General features: G+C 45.0%; 1 protein-coding gene across 3 annotated transcripts in view; it reads right to left on the reverse strand.

The window, feature by feature from the left end:
- Positions 1-11,411: 11,411 nt before the first annotated feature.
- Positions 11,412-24,860, reverse strand: part of hivep2a (HIVEP zinc finger 2a) — a 92,612-nt gene continuing 79,163 nt past the window's right edge. For all 3 annotated transcript variants that reach the window (XM_070986796.1, XM_070986794.1, XM_070986795.1), the window contains 7 exons: positions 24,631-24,788; positions 19,990-20,165; positions 19,279-19,380; positions 15,969-16,839; positions 15,708-15,816; positions 14,538-14,657; positions 11,412-14,422 (listed from right to left, as the gene is read on the reverse strand). In XM_070986796.1, the coding sequence (XP_070842897.1) occupies positions 13,667-14,422; positions 14,538-14,657; positions 15,708-15,816; positions 15,969-16,839; positions 19,279-19,380; positions 19,990-20,165; positions 24,631-24,788 (2,292 nt within the window). In that variant the 3' untranslated portion in view covers positions 11,412-13,666. The remainder of the gene's footprint in view (positions 14,423-14,537; positions 14,658-15,707; positions 15,817-15,968; positions 16,840-19,278; positions 19,381-19,989; positions 20,166-24,630; positions 24,789-24,860) is intronic.

Genomic DNA, 24,860 nt, shown 5'->3' on the forward strand with positions numbered 1-24,860 from the left:
CGTCCTCTCATCTTCTATCTTAGCGCCTTTACCAGGATCAAGCATGTTGTTTAAGTCTTAAAATATAACAAAATGACGCTCTGACTCGACAGGATTGTGCAGAAGAAACATCTAAAAACATTTCATACGACACATAAAGACACTCCACGAGCATCTTAGACCACACGTTTGCAGCTTTTTGTGACAGAAGTCGAAACGTTCGACAAGATAAAACACAGAAAAATGAACTTTTTATAACCTCTGCAAACTCGTGTGCTTTAGCCAAGTTCAGTTCAAATCCACCTCATTTATCTGAGATTCTAAAGTTTTCAAACATGTCAGGCTGAATTTTGGGGAAAAAGTCTATAAATTGATGATTGATTGATTGATTGATTGGTGTAAAGTCAAAATATTCCATTTGATGGACTGTAAAAAAAACTTTTGAATATTTCAGTAAACATCGTAGAGCTTCAGGGAAAAGCTGGAACACGATGATCCTGAATGTAAACTTCACAACCTTAAAGCCACTTTGTTCCTCTTTCTGCCCTCCAGACACACACACACACACACACACACACACACACACACACACACACACACACACACACACACACACATCCTGTCACCTTTCAAACATAACCCTCTTTTTAACCCTAAAACCAGCATCAGTCTCTGCGGGGTTGTCCCCAAAATGCCTCCAAATGTCCTCACAAGGCCAGAACACTGACAAGAGTCTTTCCTCATAGGAAGAGCTTGACTTGACTACACACACACACACACACACACACACACACACACACACACACACACACACACACACACGCCCTCACAGGCTGAGTCTTGGCAGAGTGATCACTCCTGTCACAGTTTCTCAGTGCGACACCGGACAGTTTCAAGGTACAAACATGTGCAGGTGTGTGTGCGTGTACAAACATGTGTGTGCATGTGGGTGTGTGTTTGTTCCCGGAATTGTGTCTCGTTGTGTATTGTGTGTTCAAGTGGAATGTAAACACACAGTGTGTACTTGTCGTGGTGTGTGTGTCGGTGTGCGGTTTATTGATGGTGCACCTTCTTTTCTCGATATTGGTGAGCCCAATAAATCCTCTGCAGGCTGCACACACACACACACACACACACACACACACACACACACACACACACACACACACACACACACACACACACACACACACACAGGAAGACCATCACTTCAGCTGATGCCCTGTAAGAAAGGGCAAGGGCGTGCTGGATCGTAAACAGGTTACTTTTATAGTCTCTCTCTCTCTCTGTGATTTAAATCGGTGCTGTGTCTACCTCCACACACACACACACACACACACACACACACACACACACACACACACACACACACACACACACACACACACACACACACACACACACACACACACACACGTTGCTCTGGACAGCAGTTGTCGCTCCAGCCACAACTCAACCTCTTTTGACACCGCCTGCAAGGCATTGTGGGTGATGTCGCTCCTGTAAAGACCCGGCCTGCACACACTCCGCCTGGCAGCGAGGAGGATGAGAGGAGTGTGTTTACTGTCGGGGTCATAAATCACGAAGAAAGACGTCCACTGCATCCGCCGCTGAAGGTGAAGCTGAGGCAGACTGTAGTTACAGTCCGGACAGGCGCTTCAAAGGAGCATTTCTGCTGCTTCCCGCTGAGATCGAGGAGAAATAAACTAAAATATTCACTTTATTCACAAATGATTCTTTTGACATTACAAAGACATTTAAATGAAAAAACAAAAATGATGATATTTCTCACTTTCGCCTTTAACAAACAGAGAGAAGACGATAAAATAGTGTCCCTTTCATGACCACCAGATCAGTCACCATGTGTTATTTACAGCTTTAAATAGAGCAGAACCTTTGGATGTTTGTCAGGGGAGTAGAGTGTGTTTTTGGCCATTCTGCTGGACTGGCACCATCCACCTCGGCTGTGATGACCAGTCTGGATGATGGGCGGCTGCCAGCACGGCCACCTGGAGGACACCCAGATGGAAAGGATCCTGAGAGACTGTAGAGATCACAACTCTGCGGCAGTCAGCGTAGAAAGCTTCAGATGAGGCTTTAACAAAAACCCCAGCTCCGGGTATTATGGAATACTTTTTGGTTCATTTATTATCATTTTCAAAGAACTCATCTCAAACTCATGTCTGCATTTTTTAAAATACATTTCAGGAAAAGGAAATTGTATAAAAAGAAAAGCAGTCGACCCTTAAAGATCAGCAGAGTTTCGCCATCAAAGACGTTAAATTTGGCTTCGCAGTCACTGTAAAAGCAGCTTAAAGTTCAATCAGTCAGCATCACCGTCAGCAGATTTTTCCACCTGCTCAGCGAAAATCTACAGAATACATAGGAAACACTAGCGCGCACCTTGAGGAACACAAAGTCATGTGGTGGTTCAGGTTCAGGTGGTGAGGAGGAGACAGGTGTGAGGGGGATCCACAGGGAGGATCCTGCAAACCAGACTCAATCTGCCTCCTGCCGTATCTGCAGTATCAGCACATCATCCTCTCTTCGTCCTCTTCCTCCAGCTTCTGATCTGTTCTGGTACTGAAATTAAAAGTCTTCATCATTCTGCAGATGTGACCTCTACAGAAACTTCATGCCCTGAGTTCTGCCAATGCTAGCTAGCTAGTTAGCATGCTAGGTGTCACAACCATACTCGATTTTGAAAAGTAGAGGGAGGGTGAAGAACACGTTATTATTTTTTGTCTCTAATTGATTTTAGCAACCTGCAATATTATTATATTTTGTCCACTGGGGGGCAGCAGAAACAAGTTGTGAACACACATATGTTAGCAAACAGCTGCTTTGTTACAAATCCGGCGTCTGCACAGAAACACGATCATTCATTCATGTTTGTGTCCACCTGATTAATTTTAGTGCAACATTTAGCCTCTTTTAGCTCTGTTTTTGGTCTCTACTAACTCCTGAGGGAAATATCTTGCTATTTAGCTGCTAAATGCTACATTATGTTCACCAGCTAATCTCTAGCTGCGTCTGTCTGTTGGTATGTTTTTCGCAGATTCCTTCTACGACAGAAAACGACGCTATGAGAGCCATGAGACTCAATCAAAACATTAAAGTTGTGGTCCGGTCTCGCAAATAGTGAGCTGAAACATGTTAAAAAGCTCAGATGGAAGCTACGTATTCAGGCGATAATTTTCTGTAGGGTCATAACTACGAGCAACTTTTTCATGTTGCGTTGTTTTCATTGTGTTATTTGACGAATTGTTAAAAAAATAAATCATAGCTGCTTTAAAGTCTTAAATCAAATGAAACGATGTGCCTGTTCAGTCACTGTAATCACAAGAAATGTTTAATGTAATAAAAAGCTGATATTTGTGATACTGTAACGGCCAAGGGGACGTAGCACCAAGCTAGCAAGAGATATCTGGAGTCTTCAGTCAGATTTAATGGAGATTTATGAACGTCACATTTATTTCATCTGGCAGAATTTTGTGGATTTGACCTGCTTACTGATTTTGTTAAAAGTTGAAGCCATATAATGACTATGTTTTCATCATATAACTGGTTGTGAAGGGTCTCCTGTGCAGATTTCTTGGTGTGTTTGACATATGTTTTACAGGCGGGTTTACAAGTGAGGCGCTTTTGGAAATGTCAGTAAAAGTGTGGTATGGCCCTTTAACTCGTCAGCGCTTTGGTGCAGCTGTAACTTGAGGAGTTGAGAGTCGTAGAGTTCCTTCCGGTCACCACATCTATAACCTCTGATCAACTGTGTGTACGACAAGCTTTGGTTTTCTAACTTAAGATGGAAAAAGACGGTTTTCATCAAACAAAGTGCAGCGAACCGCAGATAAATAACAAATCTTATCTCCACGGGGGGGTCGGCCCGGCTTCTGACTCCCACCACAAACAGAGCGGGAAACAGCAAACAACCAGCAGACATACGGCAGTAAACAACTTATCTGTGTCCACATCTGGTGCTTGTTAGACATGGACCGGATTCACACACACACCGACACACACACACCGACACACACACACCGACACACACACACACACACACACACACACACAAACGAGACCTATACACAGATTACAGAAACACTGGTGATTCACAAATTACACCTGTTGTTCATGTAATTCAACCCAGATGGAGCTCGAAAAGGAGGCAGTCAGCAGTTCTCAGGCAGCCTGATGCCAGCTGCTACCTGGAAGTCCTTGGCTGCTTTGAGAGTGAGCGATCGTGTCTTCGGTCTTCTTTAATGTTTGAGGTGTGGTTTTCGTCCTTTTGATGAAATAATGTTTTTCATTCTAGTGTCCCCATGACTCAGGCTGTTTTATGGGCTCCCAGTTTCTTGATGCCCTTCCAGGAAGCTGAAGGAAAACAACATTGCTCATTTCTTCCAAATGACAGCATCTCTGGTTGCAGTACCTCCGCCTTCCAACAGGGGTCAGTGTGTAACTACAGCAGCTTCTCTCTTTTCTTTCCGTCCTTCCTCTTCTATTATCATCACTCATAATAGCCAGAAGAACCTTTTTGTTTCTCCTCTCACCTTCTTTCCACAACCCTCTTTCCTTTCTTTCTCCATTTTTTCTTGATTTTAGAAAGAGTTTCCATTTCTTGCCTCTTCTGTTTCATTCTCTCCATCAGCTCTTCTTCTCTTGTTTTGGAAATAACAGTAGGAAAGGAGGTTTCTGCTGTTTACCGTCTCATCTCCACATCGCCTTGTCTTCACATCTTGTTTTGCTATTGTTCTCAAACATTAAGAGTTTCCATTCGTCCATCCTTCCTCTCCTCTCTCGCTTCCTGTCACCTCATCTCATTTCTCCCCCTCTCCTCCTAAACTCTTAGTCTCCACGCTTGTGCAGTGTCTTTCTTTCTCTCTTTTTGTTCTTCAAACATCTAAAGGTTCAGTTGTCTTCTCTGGAGCTTCTTCTTTTTTGTCTTATTTATCATCATTTCCTCTTCTTCTGTCCTTTTATCTTCTCCTACTTGTTTTGGAAATTACAGAGCAGGAAATGTTTCTGGGTTCGTCCTCTCCTCCCTTCTTCTTCAGGAACCATCCGGCCATCTCCACCTTCGGTCTCTTTCCTCCTCCTTCTTCCTCTTTCACTTCCTCCTCCTGGTATTCACACTTCCGCCTTTGTCTGCTTTTCCTGTTGCTCCTCAGATATTAAGAGGAGCAACATCTTCTCATTTTTATTCAGCTCATCTCATCTCTGCTCCTGAATGTGATGACTTACTGATCCTTTTGACATAAACTCACCTGAAAACAGACAAAGTTAACATATTTCATGTCTGAGCTCATCAGCTTCATTGTTTCTGTTGCTTCAGGAGCAGCTAAAGACCAAAAACACCTGTTTGGACCTTTACGCCCTCCTCATTTTCTTCAGATATGAGGAGTTTCCGCCCCTCCCTCCTCTTTCCGCCTCTCTTCTCTCGGCTTCATCCTCTCCTCCTTCTTCTCTCCTTTCTCTTTGTCCTCTTTTCTAACCTCCTTTCCAATCTTTTCTAAGGTCACCTCCTCTCCTGGTCTTCCAGTCCTCCTTCTCTTTTCTTGCTTTCTGCCTCCTCACCTTCTCTTTCACCCCGTCTCGTCTGTCCATCCTCCTGTCCTTTATCCTTTCCCCTCGTTTTGGAAATGATGGAGGCAGATTTCCTCCCCTCGTATTTCATCACTCCTCCTGCCCTCCATTCCTCTCTCTGCTCACGTCTCGCCTCCTCGTCCAGCCTTTCTTTTCGTTTTTTAAACTGGAACATTTTCAGTCCTCCTTTTCGCTCCTTTCTGTTTTTGCGTCTCGTCTTCTGACCTCCTCCTTCTCTTCTCCTCCTTCCCATTCATTTAAAAAAGATTTCTCTTTTCCTCTCTCCTCTCTCGGTTCGTTTCACCTCCTCTCTCCTCCTCTTTAAAGACTGAAAATAATTAATTTTAGAATTGCTCCTGCTGGCACCTCCCTTTGAAATAAGACCTCAAATTGAGTTATCGTCACTTTCCATTTGGAGGCACGCAAACACACACACACACACACACACACACACACACACACACACACACACACACACACACACACACAAAGAGGGAGGGTTTTTTTGTTTGTTTTGTTTTTTCTTTTTTTTTTTTGCTAATTCCACCTTTTTTTCCTGGCAGCTAAAAATGGAAAGTTGTTTATTCCAATGAACAGATGCCTCCATGACACACACACACACACACACACACACACATACACACACACACACACACACACACACACACACACATAGACCTTCAAATACGTGCACGCACTCACACATGCATGCACACACAGACCACCCATGGCTGCGTGTGTGCTCATCTACAGACACGCTCATTTTATCTCACATCAAACACACACACACTGCTCTCGACACACACACACACGCTCAGTTTGTGTGTTTCCCAGTCAGTCGGGCCGTGATCAGCTGCTTCGTCTCACTCTGGCGTTTGATGTGACGTTTCTCCCTCCTGCAGGGAGAAAAACTGAAAATACTGAAATGGATCTGTGCAGCTTTTCAAAGCGTTGGCGGAGAAGTTGGACGCTCAGTCGTGGGACAGACTAAACCACTTTTAGGCCAAATTGACCCTTTGTCAAGTCTCGCCTCTCCTCCGCACCGCTTGGTTACGGTTGCTCAGTATGACAAACACTGAAAACACCTGTTGATTGAATTGACTCGGATTTCTATTTATTCTCCTTCAGCCAGTCCTGTGCGGTTTGGTAAAAATGTGGTTTTAGTTTCTGGAGAAGCTTCGAGGAACCTGTGACTGAGCGCCATCTTAATATTCAGGGGACTGCTGAAAACAGTCAGACGGTTTCTGCCGAGCTCGCTGAAGTCAAGCTGGTCTTCTCGATCAAAGCCACATCCACGTCATCACAAAGACATCTCTCCTGTCGCCCTCCATGCAAATGAACAATAAAATACAGTCTAAACTACGTCCTGTTGAATGACTTTATCCGAAAATTATGCTAAACTGAGCCTCATGTGGATCAAAATCAAATCAAACTGTTGGTTTGGTCGGTGCACAATAGATTCAGAAGATGCAGCAAATGCAAAGCAGTGCCATATGAAGGAAGTTCACTTTACAGTTCACCTGCAGGCATCAGGTGAGCAGTTTAGGAAATACAAAGCTAACATTAGCGTTCTTCTGAGGGTCAGAAACATCGGATGCTAATCAGCGAGCTAACGGTCACATTAGAAACAAACGAAAGTTACAATCCCATCAATAAATGTCAGTTACTTTTATTGCAGAGCAGATTTCAACTTGACCGACTGGTGGTTTTTTAACACCATGTAAGGAGCATTTCAGCCAGGAGACGTAGCGCGTAGCGTTCATTATGACTGTAAAGGATTGGTCAGGCGGAGGGGGAACACTCGCAGGGTGGAGTAATCTGTAGTTAAACAAGCAGTTCAGGCTGCTTTTAGTGAGGCTGTGAAAAACAAGACAAAAAGTTCTTAAAAAAATAATATAAGATTTCATAAGATAAGACTTAAGGAAACCCTTTAGTCAGCACTGTCCCGCCTCTGCACGAAATACAAAAAGCCTTTCTTGTTTTTCGATGCATAACAATCTATGAGCCAAACTTGATTTTGGTAAACACATCATTTTTTATTGAATTTGTCATTTTATTCTAAGTTTAGTGAGTAATTTGTCTAATTGCTTTTTGTTCGGTCATTATCATGCTAGCTCATCCCAATAATCGCTGCCAGATGAAGCTGGATGACTGTAAAAAGTTCAACTTAAACTCAAAAGACTGAGTTAAAACAATCAGGCCAAAGGTTCACACGTCGCCCAGAATGTTTGCATGAACGACGTTGCTGAAGTTAAATACTGCAAGTGCTGCTCGGCGGATCATCTGTGAGCTGAAGTTCTCAAAACGATGCAGAGAAATCTCCTGGAGCCTGGCAGAAGGAGAAAACCCTGCTTTATCTTTAGAGTTAATTACAGCTGGGAACAGTCGTGCAGCTAAACGTGGTATTCCCTTTAACACACACACACGGGGCGTCCCACCACAGGCTGTTTGCTACTAACCATTAAGGCATGTAAACAAGCCGATTTGGGTGACACACAACCAGAAATGAGAGCTTTCCCAGGGCGCGCTCAGAGATCCGTCCCGTGTCTGACAGTGTGGCGACGATAGCGTGACTTTGCAAAATAACTCCCACTTGTGAAATGATACGCTCAGCGACATGCATAATTACTGCCTGCGAAACGCTTCATAATAAATCATAATAGTCAATGTGTGAGAAAAGGAATGTGAAACAGGATCGGCACAGAAGATATTTTAAGAGCTGGTGATCCCCACAGCAGAAAACTGTCGGTTATTCAGCTTTATTTTTATTTCTGTCATGCGAGCGCTGCCAAGAGGAGCTGCAAAATGAACAAACTGCTAGTTTCGAGTTGTGGAGAATGTGTCTTTGTAGAGGGTTCGAGTTCGCTCACTAATTTAAAGTCCAACTCAAATTAAAGTGCAGGTTTTTCGCGATCACGAGCGTGCCACCTATTTTTACTCGACCCAGTGGGAATGCCTCTGGTTCTGTCTGCGTTGATTGGGGAACTTCTTCTCATGCAGCCAGTTACATCACTTCATTTAAAGCCTGTAAGTTTCATTAAGTCCTAACATTGTAACACTGCGACGCTGCCAGCAGGACAGCAGACGTGAGCACAGGTCTCCTCCTGCATGAGGGAAAAGGGCAGCGCTAATGTCGGTTTCCAGGCTAGTCGGCTGATTAGCTAGTAGTTCACTGATTGGTTTAAAAGTCACCTGCAAATGCCATTGCGTTCTGTTTAGATGCTGGTGTGCTCTTGCTTCGTCGTTCGTCTTTAGTCATCACAGACAGGAGTCCCACAGCGGTAATTTTTGCATTAAAACACAGTTCAGTGCATTGTGAGAAACTTGGCAGAACGTAGTGAACGTGCCATGGACGCTGCTTTTTTTGCTCCATTGTGTATTTTTTTTTTTGAAAGCGCTGCATGGTGGCTAAATTTACACTCCGAGTTCAGACACTTAAATAAAATAGCGGTTTACTGTATAGTGCATTGTATAGGTTTATTATAGTGCAAACCATACTGCAAAATTATGTGGTGGTGCAGCGGTTAGCACTGCTGCCCCACAACAAGAAGCTTCCGGGTTTAGATCCTCCAGCTGCAGGAGTCTTTCTGTGTGAAGTTTGACGTGCAGGTTCATTGGTGACTCTGAATTAGTTGTTGGTGTGAATGATTGTTTGTCTCTATGTGTCAGCCCTGTGATGACCTGTCCAGGATGAACCCATCCAATACCAGGCCCCTGTGACCACACAAAGGATAAGCAGTTATAGATAACTGATTGAAGGATGGATATTTCGTGCACCAGACAGTACATAGGGAGTGCCTTTCGAGTGAATTGGGACACAGCCCTGGCCTCTGTTCCCCTGCTGGGGCTCAGCCTGTCAGCTGATTGAACACACTAACAGATCCCCCAATGTCTGATATTTCCCCAACACCATTTTCTTTATGTTAATTAACTACTAACAATAAAATTGAATAAAAAAACGGATTTTTGACTGATTGTGGTTTCAGTTGAACCTTCAAACAGCCCACGTTTCTGTTATTTTATGTGTTTCCTGAGTCACACTCTTGCAGATGTGTGAGTGATGATGAAACAAACTCACAAAGGGTGCACGTAAGTTGTTTTTGAGCAAAACATTTTGGAAAGCACAAAAAAAAAGTCACCTATTTTGTCCATACATGTAGATAGAGTTATGTTCATATATAGACAGCGATACCTCTTTTCATGCAGTGAGCGCTATTAGTAATTTATTTAGTAATTAGGTTTTTGGATTTTAACAAACAGCAGCGAGGTGTTAATGAAACCTCTGAAGGTGTTAATCAGTTGTTAATCGCCTGTAGCCTCAACAATCGCTGCATAATCACCGATTGATTGACTGATTGATTGACTGGCTGATAGGAACTTCTTTGTGCAAAATGTCCGGGTACAGTCTTGTCTGCATGCTTAAACACCGTTAAGCACATGCATGCAAACAACACTCAGACACACCTACAAATACAGACACAAAGGCAGCGACACACTCGTGCACACACACACACAGCAGCACACACAAGTCTCGGGGGAGATTTCCATATGCTCGCAGCGCTGAACCATGAAAACTACACTCACACCTAACAAACCAGTGATGAAAGTGATTCCTCCAAACGCTAATCAGGACCAAAATAACTCGCTTGATCAGCTTCTATCAAAGGCCACGGGACTCACCGACACGTGGACAGACTGACAGAATAAATGTAAGTTGACACCAACCCAGTTGTGTCAACAAGGGAAAAAAAAAAACACCAAAAAAAGTAGACAAGTAGACATATGTGGGACATGGCTAATGACAGGGACTACATTAAAATTAGAAATAAGAGGGCGACAGAAGGAGGGCGAAGACAGAATAAAGGAGTGAATACAGGTGGAGTCATATGTGGTGAGGACTTATTAGCCGACCTTTTTCAAAGAGTATTTTCAAATAGATGGTTTGTGCTTGATGGGGTTTGAATTAGTGCTGCTGCTCCTCCATTACTGCACCTCCTGCTATTTACTCTGACTGGAGGTGCTGTTGACTTTACTGTAAGAAGCAGCCGTGAATCAGGGATGCAAAGACATTCTGGATGGATGGATGGATCCCTCCCATAGCGCCCGACACTGACACCAGCATGTTTTTTTCTTTTTGCACAAATGCAGGTCCAAAAAAAAAGGCAGCGCTGCTCCAAATGATGTTACGAAACTGGTTCGCTTTCGCAGTCAGAGTTGTTATTTGCTAATGGCAGGACGAGAAAGAGACACGGTATTTGGAAATATATCTAAAAAACCATTAGCCCTCAAGCCTCCGAGGGGATTGGATGTTTGATTGACAGCTGAGTCAGCGGGGGGACGAGACGGGACATGAAGACGTTTAAGAGGCGTCGCAGGCAGGGCTGAATCTGACGCGTGAAAACACAAAGGTGGTGAGAAAGTGTTTCATCGCTTCCAGTCGTGGCTGTGATCAGCTCCTGTCCCTGCCGATGCTGGTCGGGTGAAAGTGGAGGCAGTCGAGTGTCTGCATGACCTCTGACCCCTGCGTATATCAGCCAGCGCAGACAGCATGTAGATGAGACTTGTTCTGTAGGAACACTGTTCTTGCTTTTAGTATTTTTAAGTGTTGTAAAAGTGAGAAATGCATCAGAAAATCCTGATAACAAGCAATAAAAACGGAGCGCAGACAAAAATATTCTATTCATATTTATTTGAAAACAACAATCCATTTTTTCCACTTCTACTGCGATTCCTTGTTGCAACTGGGTTCATACATGATATTTGTATTAATTCCACAGAACACCATCACAAAAGTTACCCTTTTATATGCACGTTTACCTTTTTTTTGTCCTTTTTTTGTTGTATTGTTGTCATTTCTAAACAATGACTTGTGCTTTGATATCTTTGAAAGAGAGAAAGAGATTTTTTTAAAGACATCATTGTCGTCATGATAAGTGTACATCAACAGAGGGAGGGTCGAAATAGAAAAAAAGGCGTGAGAAGAGGATATACTGGTCGAATACACACTGATACAGAATACAGAGATACACACTCACATTGCAGCCTGCCCGACTCCACCCAAAACTGTCCAGAGAGAAAGAGTTGTGTCACTGAAAACACCACAACCTCCCAGCTGCTCCCGTCTTCTCCTGATTTTAGGATTTTTAAGTACGACCATTGTTGCCTTGCAACAAATACACTCCCTGCTGGTGAGCAGAGTTTTGGCTAAATATTGCTTAGCTACACGAGAGAAGTCCAGGAGAGGAGGAGGAGGGATCACAGAAGGGCCAAAAAGCAGTGCGGAAAGCCTCAGTGTCACAACTTCAAATGTATTATTGTGATTATTTTTCAGACAATTTTGGGCTTGAGAGCGCAGAGCAGTTCTCCTCCGAAACACTTCCACAACCTGACCAGAGTGCTGGGACTCTCACAGCCGAGATCCTACGAAATATAAGGTGCATTTGTCAGAGAGTTTGGCGTGTTTGTGTACGCGTCCCCAGAAATAAAGGCTTTAAATAAAAGTCTGGGCGGGTTGATTGCCATGGCCACAACGTGCATCGATGCCGAATCGATGTATGCGTGAGTTCAGGGGAGTCGACGAGTATTTACATGGACTGGAATGTTTCCCCCGTTCACCGAACCCACTGCGGAGCCACTGTGAAGCATCTCGTGGAGGCGGCGTTGGGGAGGAGCGTGGGCGTGTGTGGGGGGGCGGGCGGGCGTGGGGGGGGGGGGTTTAAAAACCAACAGCTGAGCAGGATGCCACCGTGCAAGAAGGCGTGTTCATTCACTTAATGCTGAGAGCAAATCTGTGCCTCGTAAAAATCAAATAATACCACGAAAGTAAGTAAAAAACAGGAAAAATCACCAACCAGGGACAGGCAAAGAGCAGCGGAGGAAATGTACAAGCAAACTAGCATAACCGTAAAGTGAATGTCATTCTAAATGTTAAGTGCAGATAGATAGATAGATAGATAGATAGATAGATAGATAGATAGATAGATAGATAGATAGATAGATAGATAGATAGATAGATAGATAGATAGATAGACAGGTTGATAGATTCTATATACTGTATGTATTCATATGCTGGCTAAATATTCTGGTAAATCTTACTTCTATGTGTATATACCTCCAAGTAGAGGGGGCTCACTTAGACGTATATAAATAGGTCTAACATATAAAGCCATATTACAGTGTACATATCCTCGCCCTAATGTAAGCGATAGCAAAAACCCATGCTTTACATAGAAAAAGGCATCCACGACATTTAAGAAAAAATGTACAATTTATGAAACATGGTAACAATAATAAATAGTATTATAGAATTGCTGCTGTACACAAAAAAAGCCATTTTTAAAATTTCACTCATATAAAAATATGTTTTAGTGCAACCGTACGTAATAGTAATATCCATAACTTCACATCGCTTGTCGAGACTTTAAGGTGTCCGAAAAAAAAGAAACAGGAGGTGGGGGAGGGAGGGGGAGGAGGAGGAGGAGGAGGAGGAGGAGGAGGAGGAGGGATTGCATTTATTACAAAGCTGATACGCAAATCGTGATAGTATTGTATTTACATTTACCTTCCTGCTTTGTTTGCTTATAAGAATATAAGCAAAAAAACAAACAAAAGAGATTAAAGAAAAGGCACACACATAGCTGTCTTTTTTTTTTCTTTTTTTTTGACGTACCGCTTCATCAGTCTTCTTTTTTGTCCGTTTGTTTGTTGTTTTTTTAGCAGATATTGGTCGGGCTCATGTGTTGGTGGAACCGGATCCTCTTCAGTCTTTAAATAAGAGAGCAGGCCCCGTCAGGACAGGCATGCTGTACACAAACATCAAAACTGCAGAAGTCCATTTGAGTTTCAGTCGTTTTCTGACAAGAGCTGTTTTTCTTTGTATGCGTTGTATTCGTGTGTGTGTGTGTGTGTGTGTGTGTGTGTGTGTGTGTGTGTGTGTGTGTGTCTGAGAGAGAGAGTGTGTGTATAAACTGACGTAGAAGAATATGTGTGTAAAGTGTGCAAAAGTCATTGTTCTCTCTCTGTTGCACGTCATCCCTTCCTATTATCCAGAAACAAAAGAGGAAGCCATCGCTGCTCCTCGTCCTCCTCTTCCTCTGCAGCCCTACGACGCCTCTTTGCTTCTTTTTGTGCTTTCTGCCTCCCTGTCTCTCTCCAGCTTGAGAGGTCTGGACGCTGCTGAATGCTGGAGGGTTTCAGATCCGGGGCTGGGAGGGTGAGGAGAGGAGGAGGAGGAGGAGGGCGAGGAGGGGTGAGGGGAGGCGGGGATTGACGGGTAGGGGGGCCTGAGCTCCAGGCCGCTAAAGTGCTGAATCCCGGGACCTTGTGGAGGAGATGGCGAAGGGTGAGGAGATGGCGGCGACATGGAGATGGATGGCGAGCGCTGCTGCTGTTGGGAGTCAAGGGACAACACAGAAGGAGAGGAAGAGGAGGAAGCAGCTCTGCCTCCATCTTTCCCTTTATCCCCTCTGCCCCCTCCTCCTCCTCTCTCGGCGAGCTCCTCGGAGTCGATGCAGAGTGAGGCGATGGCTTTGGTGCAGGTGTGGATGCCCTCCTCCTGCTCCTGCCTCGCTCCTCCTCCTCCTTCCTTCTCCTGCGATGAAGGGCGAGGCGAAACAGACTCCCTCTGCCTCTCGCCTCCTCCTGCTGCTCCTCCTCGGACGCCCCTCTCCGCGAAGGAGGCGAAATGAGGGGAGGCGGCCTCGCCGGCGGCGGAGTCCTCCGACGTGCTCTTCTGCAGCACCAGGCGGGACGCGGCCTGCGGCGCCCCCTGCTGGGCCAGAGGGGTGTTGATGGACGTGGGGACGGAGTGTACCATCTGGATCCCTCCGATGGGGATCATCGGGAACGGCGAACGCACCTGAAAGGTAAAGTTTTGTTTGAGTCATGTGATATTTTCTTCTAATTAAATTCCAAAAAAGAACATTTAAATGAATCGATTTTACAAAATAAAATATATTCACACAATTAATTACCTGGAGTTGGGAATGGAGAGGAAGGTGACTGAACAGGACTTGGTGAGGTGGGCTGGACTGGTTACCGCGGCTACCGCCCTGGTCCTGCTCCCCTGAGGACGGCGAGCCCGGGTGATGTTCCTGGAAGCACGAGAGGAGGCGAACATGAAAAGACGCTGCCGTCAGGTCGTGATGATATTAAAACTTCTTTTTTCCACAAAAACCCTGAAGGAACCTCAGTGTTGATTTTACGTCGTGGCACAAACCCACAAATGAAATACACACACGCGCTGGACAGCGCTCGTTACAATAAACACACGTTTGAGGCTTCGCGATGGAAAACCAAATATTATGTGACAAAATAAATTAATAAGTCCTGATGAGAAGAGCAAAAACAGAAATGTGCGGTGGTGTTGGACGGCAGGTGCTGGTAAAAAAACAAAGACAAAGCGAAGGCTCGGTCGAACATCTTGTGCATGAATAATGGTTGTTAAAACAATACATCACTGGAAGAGCGGCCGGTTATCAAAGCCGAGCCAGTCTCACTCGTTGCTTCACGCTTTGTTTAAGTGGGACCAGCAGCAGAAGCCAGAGTTTGAAGGAGGGTTCTTAAGAAGAAAAACAGCCGCGTTATTAACCACGCCGCCGCCAGCCAAGATCCCATTACCACCAAAACCCAGCCGTCCTACCTTCAATCATCCCTCTCCAACACGCTCAGTGTGTCTGACTCGCTCTTTATTCCCTCATCCTCTCTGAATGTTTCTGCTGGGGCTGCCAGACGCTTCGCCTCTCCCCTCTTCATCTCTGAGAGCTTCGCTCCCTCTTTTTCCTCGTCTTTCCGCCCACATTTCTACTTCAGGTTTACCGCATCGGACCACAGGCCGAGAGGCTCAAAGTTCAGTAAATCACAGCTGAAGCACCGAAACGTTAATGTGGAGGAAGGCAAATGTTTCAGAACCCTAATTATTGTGATATATTCACTCCATTATGAAAAATACACCAATTCTATCAGCATACAGTAAAACCATGATTCAAAAAACAGTCAGGTCGCCATATAAACCCTAAATAAAACAGAGTTTGATCAGCTGCTGATTCTTTCTGACATAAACCTTCAATAAAACCAAAAACTGCCCCCAAAAAATGAACCGTCAGAAGAGAATCACGCAGACAAGCTTTGCTTTGGACTCTTACCGTCTCCATTTCTGCGCTGCCTCTGCGACGGCCCAGAGGGTCCAGCTCCGTCTGACCCAGCGCTCCGGCCTGGTGACCCGGTCTGAGGCCCCGCGATCCGCCCTGCTGGCTGCGAATCACGAGCAAGCAGAAAAATCACATGAGCTCTTTGCTCACCATTTCCTTTGAAATGTGCTCTTTGCTCATATTTTTTATTTAAATTACACACACACAAATAAACCACGATGAGACCTCCGTCAGGTCGTCCTCCCCTCGACTCACCTTTGGTGGTGGAGGTGCTGATGGAGCCCTCGGCGAGGAGAAACAGGCCGGATCATCCCCCTGTGGCGGCCTCGCGGCGAAAGGTCACGCTTGTAGTCTCTTCCTGCGGGGGAGGTGGGTCGAGACAGGGGGGACAGCAGCGAGAGGTGTCCCCTCCTGGGGGAGAGGTCTCGCCGGTATCCCCCGGCCACCCCCAGGTCCCTCTTGGGAGAGATGTGACGCAGAGGAGAGATGTCCCGCCGGGGCGAGAGGTGTCCGGTGTGGGGTGAGAGGTCGCGGCACGGGGACAGGTATCGCTGGGCCGAGGGCGAGGAGGAAGGGGAGATGGGGGACGGGCAGCCGGAGTGGTCCAGCCCGGGCGAGGACAGGCGGGAGGAGGGGGAGGAGAGGTCCGGGGAGGGGACCGGGAGGTCTTCATCCATGGAGGAGGAGGAGGAGGGTGGAACCAGCAGCCTGCTGCCCAGCGCCCTCTGCTGGCCTCGCTGGTGCTCCGCCCTCCCCGCCGGGTCGCTGGGCGGAGCCTGCGGCGTGATCTGGATGCTGGGCACGGTGGTGAAGTAGCCAAACAGCGGAGGCTTGTTGGTGTTTCCCAGGAGGTCCGACGCCGATTGATGAGACAGGTGAGGAGCCGGGTGGGAGGACGCCACAGCCGTGACCGACATGGACGGCAGCCCGTAAGGCTGCGGGCTGGTGGAGCGCGAGCGAGTCTTCGGGGTGGAGTCGCCATCGTAATCGTCCTCTTCGTCGTCTTCATCATCCACCTCATCGCCGTCTTCCTCTCCTCCCTCGGAGTCGTCGGCATCTGAGAACTGGTGCTCCGCCATGGCGCCTCTGGAAATCTTTTCAGACCTCTGGCCTTCCTCTCCGCCATCTGTCAGAGGAAGAGGAGGACAAAAGAAAGGTTAGGAAGAAGAGGAAGAAGGGAGAAAAGATGTAGGAGGTGACAATTAAACAAAAGAGGAAGAAGAGGAAAAACAATCCAGAAGCAGGAAGAGATGAAGATGAGAAAAAGAGGACAGAGGAAACGGACAAGATGAGGAAGAGGAGGAAAGGTGTGAGAAGAAGAGGACAAAGTGAAAGTAGAGAAGAAGAGGACAAAAAAGGAACAGATTGGAGGAGACAAGGAAGCATATGAGGAAAAAGAGGAGGAAAAGCAAAGTAGAGGCAGGAGAAGAAGATAAAGAAGAAGAGGAGGAGGAAGAAGTGAAAGTAAAAGAAATGGAAAGAACAATGACAGGCAAAAGTTAAAGGAAGCAGAAGAGGAAGAGGAAAATAAGATTGAGAGAGGAAGAAGAGAGGAGAGGGTGCCGAAGAAGAACAAGAGCACAAGAGAGGGAAAATAGCAAAGGAAGTAAAGGAGGAAGAGGAAGCAGAAACAGAGGAAATGGCACACAAAAGGACAGAAAGATAAAGTGCAGAGAGAGAAACATTTTGTTTTAATGTGTGGTAACAGAGAGAGTTTAGACGCGAAACGAAACACCACTGAAACCACATTCCCACCAGCTCAAACCAATAAAGTATAAAAGACAATAAAACAAGTTATTTGAGACAAAACCCTCGACACTTCGGTTTTCTGCAGGATGGCCTCCAGCACAATGCTGGCAAGGTCCGACGCACCGAGGCTGCAGAGTTACTGTTGGCAGGGAACCAACCATCACTCGAGTCTGACTTTATTAGAAAACGCAGCTGATTGGCTGCGAGCTGACGGTGGAAAAAGTGCAAGTTTGGGAGTGAAAATGTCGCGACTCTTCGCAGGAAAGAACGTTTTTCAGATACTTTCACCTGGCCAGAAATCCAAATCTCAAACTGCTTATGATCCATATTTTCTGCTCAAATAATCAGTTTTACGTGGTTCTCCTGGGCCTCCTCCAGGAGCAGAGGAGCAGAAGCCGTTCGGAGTTAATAAATTGTATTTAGCCGACTGCTTCGAGCGGAAATCAGATCCACTAACACTGGACTACTTTTCCAGTTAGGCTCTTATATACAACAGTTTTCACAAACCACAAATGTTTATGTCTCGACGACTCACTGACTGACTTTCTGTAGCGCTCCCTTTCCCAAAAACCCTGCGTGTGTGTGTGCTTGTGCGTGTGTGTGTCCCAATTAAGTGCCCAGCCAACACACACACAATTGAAGTGAAGTGTAATTTGGTGGTTGGCGTGGTGGAAAATAACACCAGCGACCAGTCAGACGTTTGCACAGTGTGGAGGTAACGGCTCGCTTCGCCCGCTCAGACTGCGACGTTCTGTTTGTCAGACCTGCAGACAGGTGTGCTCACCTGGAGCTGGTTAAGTTAAAGCACTGAAAGATATTCTCTTACATGTTGGTGATTGTCTGAATAGACCTGCAGTTAACAGTAAAACGTGATCCATCAGCCTTTGAAATCCATGGCAGATGAGATTACTCTGATAATCTTGTAGCATAGAATCGCTAACTGCTGCTAACTGTAGCTGCTGTTAGCTCGATGTCTCTGTTAGCCAGGCAGCAAGAGGCAAATCTGACGTCAGGGGTCGCCGTTTCGAGGTCAATTTAGAGGAGTCAGACTCTCGCGAACATGGCAGCTTCAGGCGGGGACAGGAGACGCGTGAAGGCATGAACGCTGCTGACCGTTTTACCTGACTTGCTCAGATTTTGTTGATTTGCTTATTATTTGTGCTTCGTAGGGAAATGTTTTGGTTTTTTTGTCTGTTTTAATTTGCTTTCATGGTTTATGTATGATGTCGAGTCTCCACAGGGCGTTTTATTTTGAAAATCTACCATGCTCTGTTCACCGTTCCAGTGTCCGACTTCCTGTCTGGGCATCCTCCACCAAGAATTCAGGGGTAAGTCTTGAACAATGAGACATGTGTGATGTTATGCTGCGTTGAACGGACAAAATATCTCCCTGCTGGTTGTTCTGACACATTCAGAATTCACACTGTTAACAGTAAAAGACTCCAAATGTCTATATTTAAATAACATCGACTTGTCAGCTAATGCGTTCAACACAGACAGGGAAGATCTTGACTCGGGGGCCTCCTTGAATATGATAATAATATCATCAGAGTGTCCAAACAAACGGTGGTCGGATGTTTTTCGTGTATTTTTTGTGTGTCGGGTCGACTGTGGCTGTCTGACATGATCCCGACTGTCAGGACGAGCTCTGCTTTCCATTACACTAATTGTCTCTGTGCAACCGCTCCGAGCCAAAGACACTGCAGGCAGCACTCAACAAGACGGCAGGATGTCACTGCAGTTCCCGGAGTGTGTGTGTGTGTGTGTGTGTGTGTGTGTGTGTGTGTGTGTGTGTGTGTGTGTGTGTGTGTCTTACCTCCTTCATCTGCCTCGTTGTCCTCAACAGAAGACATGGAGACTCCCAACTCCAGACACTTTTTCATATGAGCCTTGGACTTCATGTGCTTCGTCAGGTTTCCTACAAAACACACACACACACACACGTGCACACACACGTGCACACACACGCACACGCCATTTAATGACCCTTCGACTAGTCTTACTGGAAACCAGAGCTTGTTTGGCTCCATCAATGCAGGCCGAGAGAGAAAGAGGGTGAAATGGAAATAGAAGCGGTGGAAGAAAGAGCGGGACCACAAAATTAGAATTTACAAATTATATATAATTTATACATAATGTAATTTAATGACAAAATGACTCAACCTGGTCTGAACTCTGCTTCAGCCGGTTGAATGCAAAGTCAGTCTTCGGCACATAAAGGGGGAGTTTAAAGTTTGAAAATCTATCAGGCAGATAATGGCTTTTTATTACAGATCAGATATCAGCGAGTCAGCATCTTCCACCGAATATGATGGATCTTCTTGTCCGACCGCAGCGACAGAAAACAGCCTCATGCATGTTTTATTCATTCATTTAACCACCTACGTCTTTATGCTGCGATTTAATTCTTCGGTCAACGATTTAATGTTGTTTTTCGACTAAAAAGCTGCTAACAAAGCTGCTAAAGTTAGCAGGCCTTGAAAACGTCCATCAGCGAGTGAAGACGTGGAGCAAAGTGAAGCCCTACCCTTCGTCTTGAAGGCGAAGTTGCAGAACTTGCAGACGTACGGCCGGACGTCGGTGTGCGTCCGGATGTGTTTCTTCAGCATGCTGGGCTTCTTGCAGCGGATGCCGCATTCCTCGCAGATGTATTTCCCCCGACCGCGACCGCGAACGTAAACGTAGTCCTCGTTGGATTTGTACCTGGAAGAGAGAGCAGGTAACAAAGACTGTATAGTGACGTGTCTTTCCTTCAGTCTGTGAAATTAAAAAACAACTTTTCTCATTTTTACTTTTGTTCTACGATCACTACAAACACACAAAACAAAACAAATTCAAAGTGTTCTTTAATTCTATTGTGTTTTTTCCTTCATTGTCATTCACATTTGGAATTAGACTCATCTACGGAGCACATGCTCCATCACAGCAGGCTCAACTCAATTCAGATTTATTAATTCCCTAAGGGTCAATTAAAAAGTAGCATTGACAGATACACAACAGGTCAACACACACACTGAACACATGAAAGCATGGTCCTCAGCACGGCCGCTGATAGAGAGAGGAAGCTCCTTCCTTCACACTCTCCTCTGTATTGAAGTATTTTCCTTTCTCCATCGTATACTCTACTGACCCGCAGAGACACTGTGTCTCTGCATCCTCCTCAGAGAGGTCAGAGGTCAGGGTCAGCCGCCCTGCAGCTGGTGGAGATTCACTGTCATGCTCTCGGACACACGTTTGCTGACACTGAGGTTCTGCTAAAATAAGCGTCTCCCTGCAGCTTCAGAGGCAGAAAAGCCAGAAATGCCTTCGATCTGAGGGCAACACACAGTCCAACTCCTGGAGACATTTGAGGCAAATAAACTGTTTCTGAAACTTAAACTACTGATGAAGACGAGGGTGGAGTCCATGAAGTGTGCAGAGGGAGAACTTCACCATCATCATCATCATCATCATCAACACCCGTGACGTGACGCAGCTAAAATTCAGGTTGTTGTTTCTTGTATTTTTCTCAGCATGCAAATGAAAATGAACAGTGCAAACACAGATTTATATTGTAGATATTTGCACATGAGCCTCCATAGATGTCCAGTGAGCTCATACATGGATTACTTTCTGTTAAAGTCTGCCCTGCATGGCATGAACATAAGGTTAACGGACCCGATACTGGATTATGATGCTGATATTTTACAAATCTTACAGCAATTTACAACTTAAATTTGTTAACCTCAATAACATTAACCATATCCACATCTTTACACAGATTGTAGGAAGCTAAAATCTGTCTGTGCTCATGTATCATCAGACTCACAGAGGCAATCTGCACAGTCTCACGATGATTAACGCTGCATTTATCAGGAAAGTGTTTTTTCAGATGTTCCTGTAACCTTTGTTTTTTTCGACGCATCAACCTGCGCAGGCCTCTAAGAGCCATTTCAATTAAACGGGAAAGAAATCCCTCTTTAGCTGCCCTGGACGTAACCCACAGAAATATGCAGCTGTAGTAGAGATGTCTTTGTTTGCAGGGATCACAAGCTAAAAGGAGAAACAATGCAGCGTTCCACCTCTGGGTTTTGTGTTCAGAGTCGTTTTCTAAAAAAAGATAACCACAGTCCTCCTTCCAGTCCCACTTCTTCTTTTACAAGCCTTTTTTTTGAAACCATCACTGTCAGACATGCTTTTCTATCCCAAATGAGGCTTCGAGTGAAACAGCGGACACTTGGCAGCAGGATCAGTGCATGTCGGCATGAGTCTGTCTGTCATGGAGGGAAATTACCACCAACCACCAGTCAAATGCTGGTAAATTCTGTCTGTCTTCGCTGTGCCGCAGAAGCATCACATTCAGGTTCTCTTTGTGTGCTATTTTCTCTGTGGTGGAAGAGCGAGAGCGGCTGGTGAATTGTGTCGTTTCCTGTCTTGTCTGCAGTGGCTGGAGGCGGAGGTAATGGCTAGTTCAGGGCCTCATGTGTTAAAGGAGGTCAAATATCAGGTACATCAAACAATCCGTCTGCATCGGCGAGGGGAAATTTGTCTTTCAACTGCGCCGCGGAGTGGGAAATACCTCTGAACGCTCGTCTGAGTCGAGACGTTTACACAGCTGCGGCCAGTTATGAAAATGAATTATGGTGATTATTTTGTTTTATTCTATTTTATTCGCAGCACACGGTAAGATCATAAAGCAGATTCTCTTTCAAAAATACTGAGACCTGGACTGGAGCAGGGACCAGAAATGGATTTGTCTTCCCTGCCAAATCTTGTGCTTTGTGGATGTTTTTCAGCCGCTAAGACCTGATCCGGACGTTTGCGTGCGTGTTTCCGTGTGTCTGTGTATTACTTGTGCGCAGGCTGTTTATCTGAGGGCATGAGTGTGTGTAGTATGTGTGTGTCTTCGCCTGGTTGCCCTCTTTGTATGCTTTTATCCACTTATTGCTTCTAAAGTGTCCTTTGGGGACAAAATGGAATTACTTCACTGTCTGCTGCATTTAATAACTCCCTGCACGTGTGTGTGTGTGTGTGTGTGTGTGTGTGTGTGTGTGTGTGTGTGTGTGTGTGTGTGTGTGAGAGAGGGTATTTGCATGTTAGTGTGTGTCTGCGCCATCTGTTCCATTCAGTAACCTTGGTCTTACTGGCTCTACTGTAAGACTATAAAACATTATGATACCGTAGGAATGCCTCACACTTCAGGGGTTTTCTAGCTTGAACTCCCTCGTGGAGCCTTGATTTGACTAGTTAATGCACATTTTAGGACAAATTCCTCCACTTTCTATGTGGAAAATAAGCTTTATGGGGCTTTAATAACATTCTAGTTAATTATGAAGGATCTTCGTGGCTTTATCGTGATCAAAAAAAAACTTTTATTGCCTCAAAATCCATATTAGATTGCTTTGTGGCTGTCACAGCCCGTGTTTGACGATGATTAACAAAATTCATCTTGGTCAAATGGAAAATTATCTCATCACACACCAGATCTCTGAACACAAACAGCTGCACTTGCTGCAGATATACTGCAATCAAAAACTGGAAAAATGATGATTTAAATCCAAAAATGTCTAATCAAAGAAAAAGTGAAGACGATGGGATCTGAGCCTGAGGGCCAGAGTTCTTTCTGGAGCAATGAAGTGTTTTGCATGTTCAAGACCTGGACTCCAAAAAATGTAAAACAAATAATAAATAAGAGTTATTATTAGCGAGATACTTGTTGTACCATGAAAAAACAACAAAGTGAAATACATATAAAAGAAATCTAATAAAATATAAAGTCCTACTTTTCTAAACAAACTAAATAAAAACAACAGTTGCCGATCGTAAAAAAAAAAAAAAAACTGTGAAAAATCTTTTGAAATACAGCTAATGAGGGAAAGATCCCACCTCAAATCAGTCTATAAAAGTGAGAGCAAGAATTATGAAAGTGGACGTCCAAAACGTCCAATTACAGCGATGCAGCTCAAGTCGTTAGCCTGTGATGGGTTTACCAGGCTCAGGCTCTTGGCCTGACTCTCACAGGCACAAATTAAGCCCGAAGAATAGGTTGTAAAAGGATAAGTCTTCTTTTTTTTTATACCTAAGAAGATTTTCAGATTAATCATAATGAAACAGATGTCCTTAAAGTTCATACAAAAGTCATCTGAGTTCATTTTTGTTCAATATTGAGCTTTAAGGACGACAAGGAAAACAGAAATAATCAGACAGTTGAGGATCTTGAGTCTTCTTCATGCGAGGGGAGAGCAGCTGCTGCACACTGAGGACTTCAGATATCTGACGTTCTGATTGTCTGACATCCTCAAACCGGATTTTCAATTTCAGTTTTGTTTTAGAGCCAAAATATTAGCGCACATGATGAATGATACTGTGCCTCATCATGAAACATCTTGTATTCAGGCAGTTGCTTGGAGCCAGTAGGGGGGCCCCGGCCGATTATTCACAACAATGATCATTGATAGCCCTGCTCTTTCAGGGACCTCTGTTGGTCCCTGGACCTCGCTTTGAGAACCACTCCTCTATTTTTTCAGTATTCATCTCAAATGTCCCAGAAATTGTGCATTTATGTGTGCAAAAACCAATTTTTTGCGGCGTGCACGGGTGGGTTGGGGGCCCCAGGGATTTCTTGCTTGGAGCCCCAAGAGACCCTAGCAACGCCACTGCTTGCAGTACTCTGCTATCACAGTCAGACATTGCTTTGATCACTACGCTGACTGACTGACTGATTCTGGACTCTGAAAAGTACCTTAATGGTTTGGACTTGGGTCTCTGGCTTTCTCAGTTTCAGCTGGTAATGTTAAAGATTCCAGATCCCAATCACTGTCAAAGTCTAACCACCTAGTCCTCAACTAAAGTGCTGTCTGTGAACCAGATGTCACTGAAGCTCCTTTTCAGATTTGACAAAAACGCTGACAAAGAAACTGACAAGTAATAGATGTGAAATCAGACTTAGCACATGCACACAATCTGAAAAAGGAATCATAGCAAATATACACCTATTCATAAAGATGAATTCACGTTTATTTATGTAAGGCTGACCTCCTGATTTCCTTTAACCAATAACTTTTACTTTTGAATAATGGCTCATATAGAGCTTCAGGAATAGACTTTCAATCCGCCGGCCTTTAGTCCACTGGTCTCCAAGAACGATGAAACAAACTTAGTAGACTGTGTGTGCATTTGCTGGACATACCCGCCTTCAAAGATCTTGATGCGGGTCGGTTCGGTGGCGGGCTGTTTGACTGAGACCTCCTTCTCCACCTGCTCCTCCTTCGAACGGTCCCACGACACCACTCCCTTCATCTTCCTCCCAAAGTTACTGACATCAACAGGCATCAGCTCTGGCTTCAGCTACAGAGACCAAAGAGAGAAGATGAGTGGGAAGATACAAAGAAAAGTAAGTAATAGATTAACTATGAGTGG

The sequence above is a fragment of the Chaetodon trifascialis genome, chromosome 19, assembly GCF_039877785.1.
Source record: "Chaetodon trifascialis isolate fChaTrf1 chromosome 19, fChaTrf1.hap1, whole genome shotgun sequence".
In the NCBI taxonomy this organism is placed as follows: domain Eukaryota; kingdom Metazoa; phylum Chordata; class Actinopteri; order Chaetodontiformes; family Chaetodontidae; genus Chaetodon; species Chaetodon trifascialis.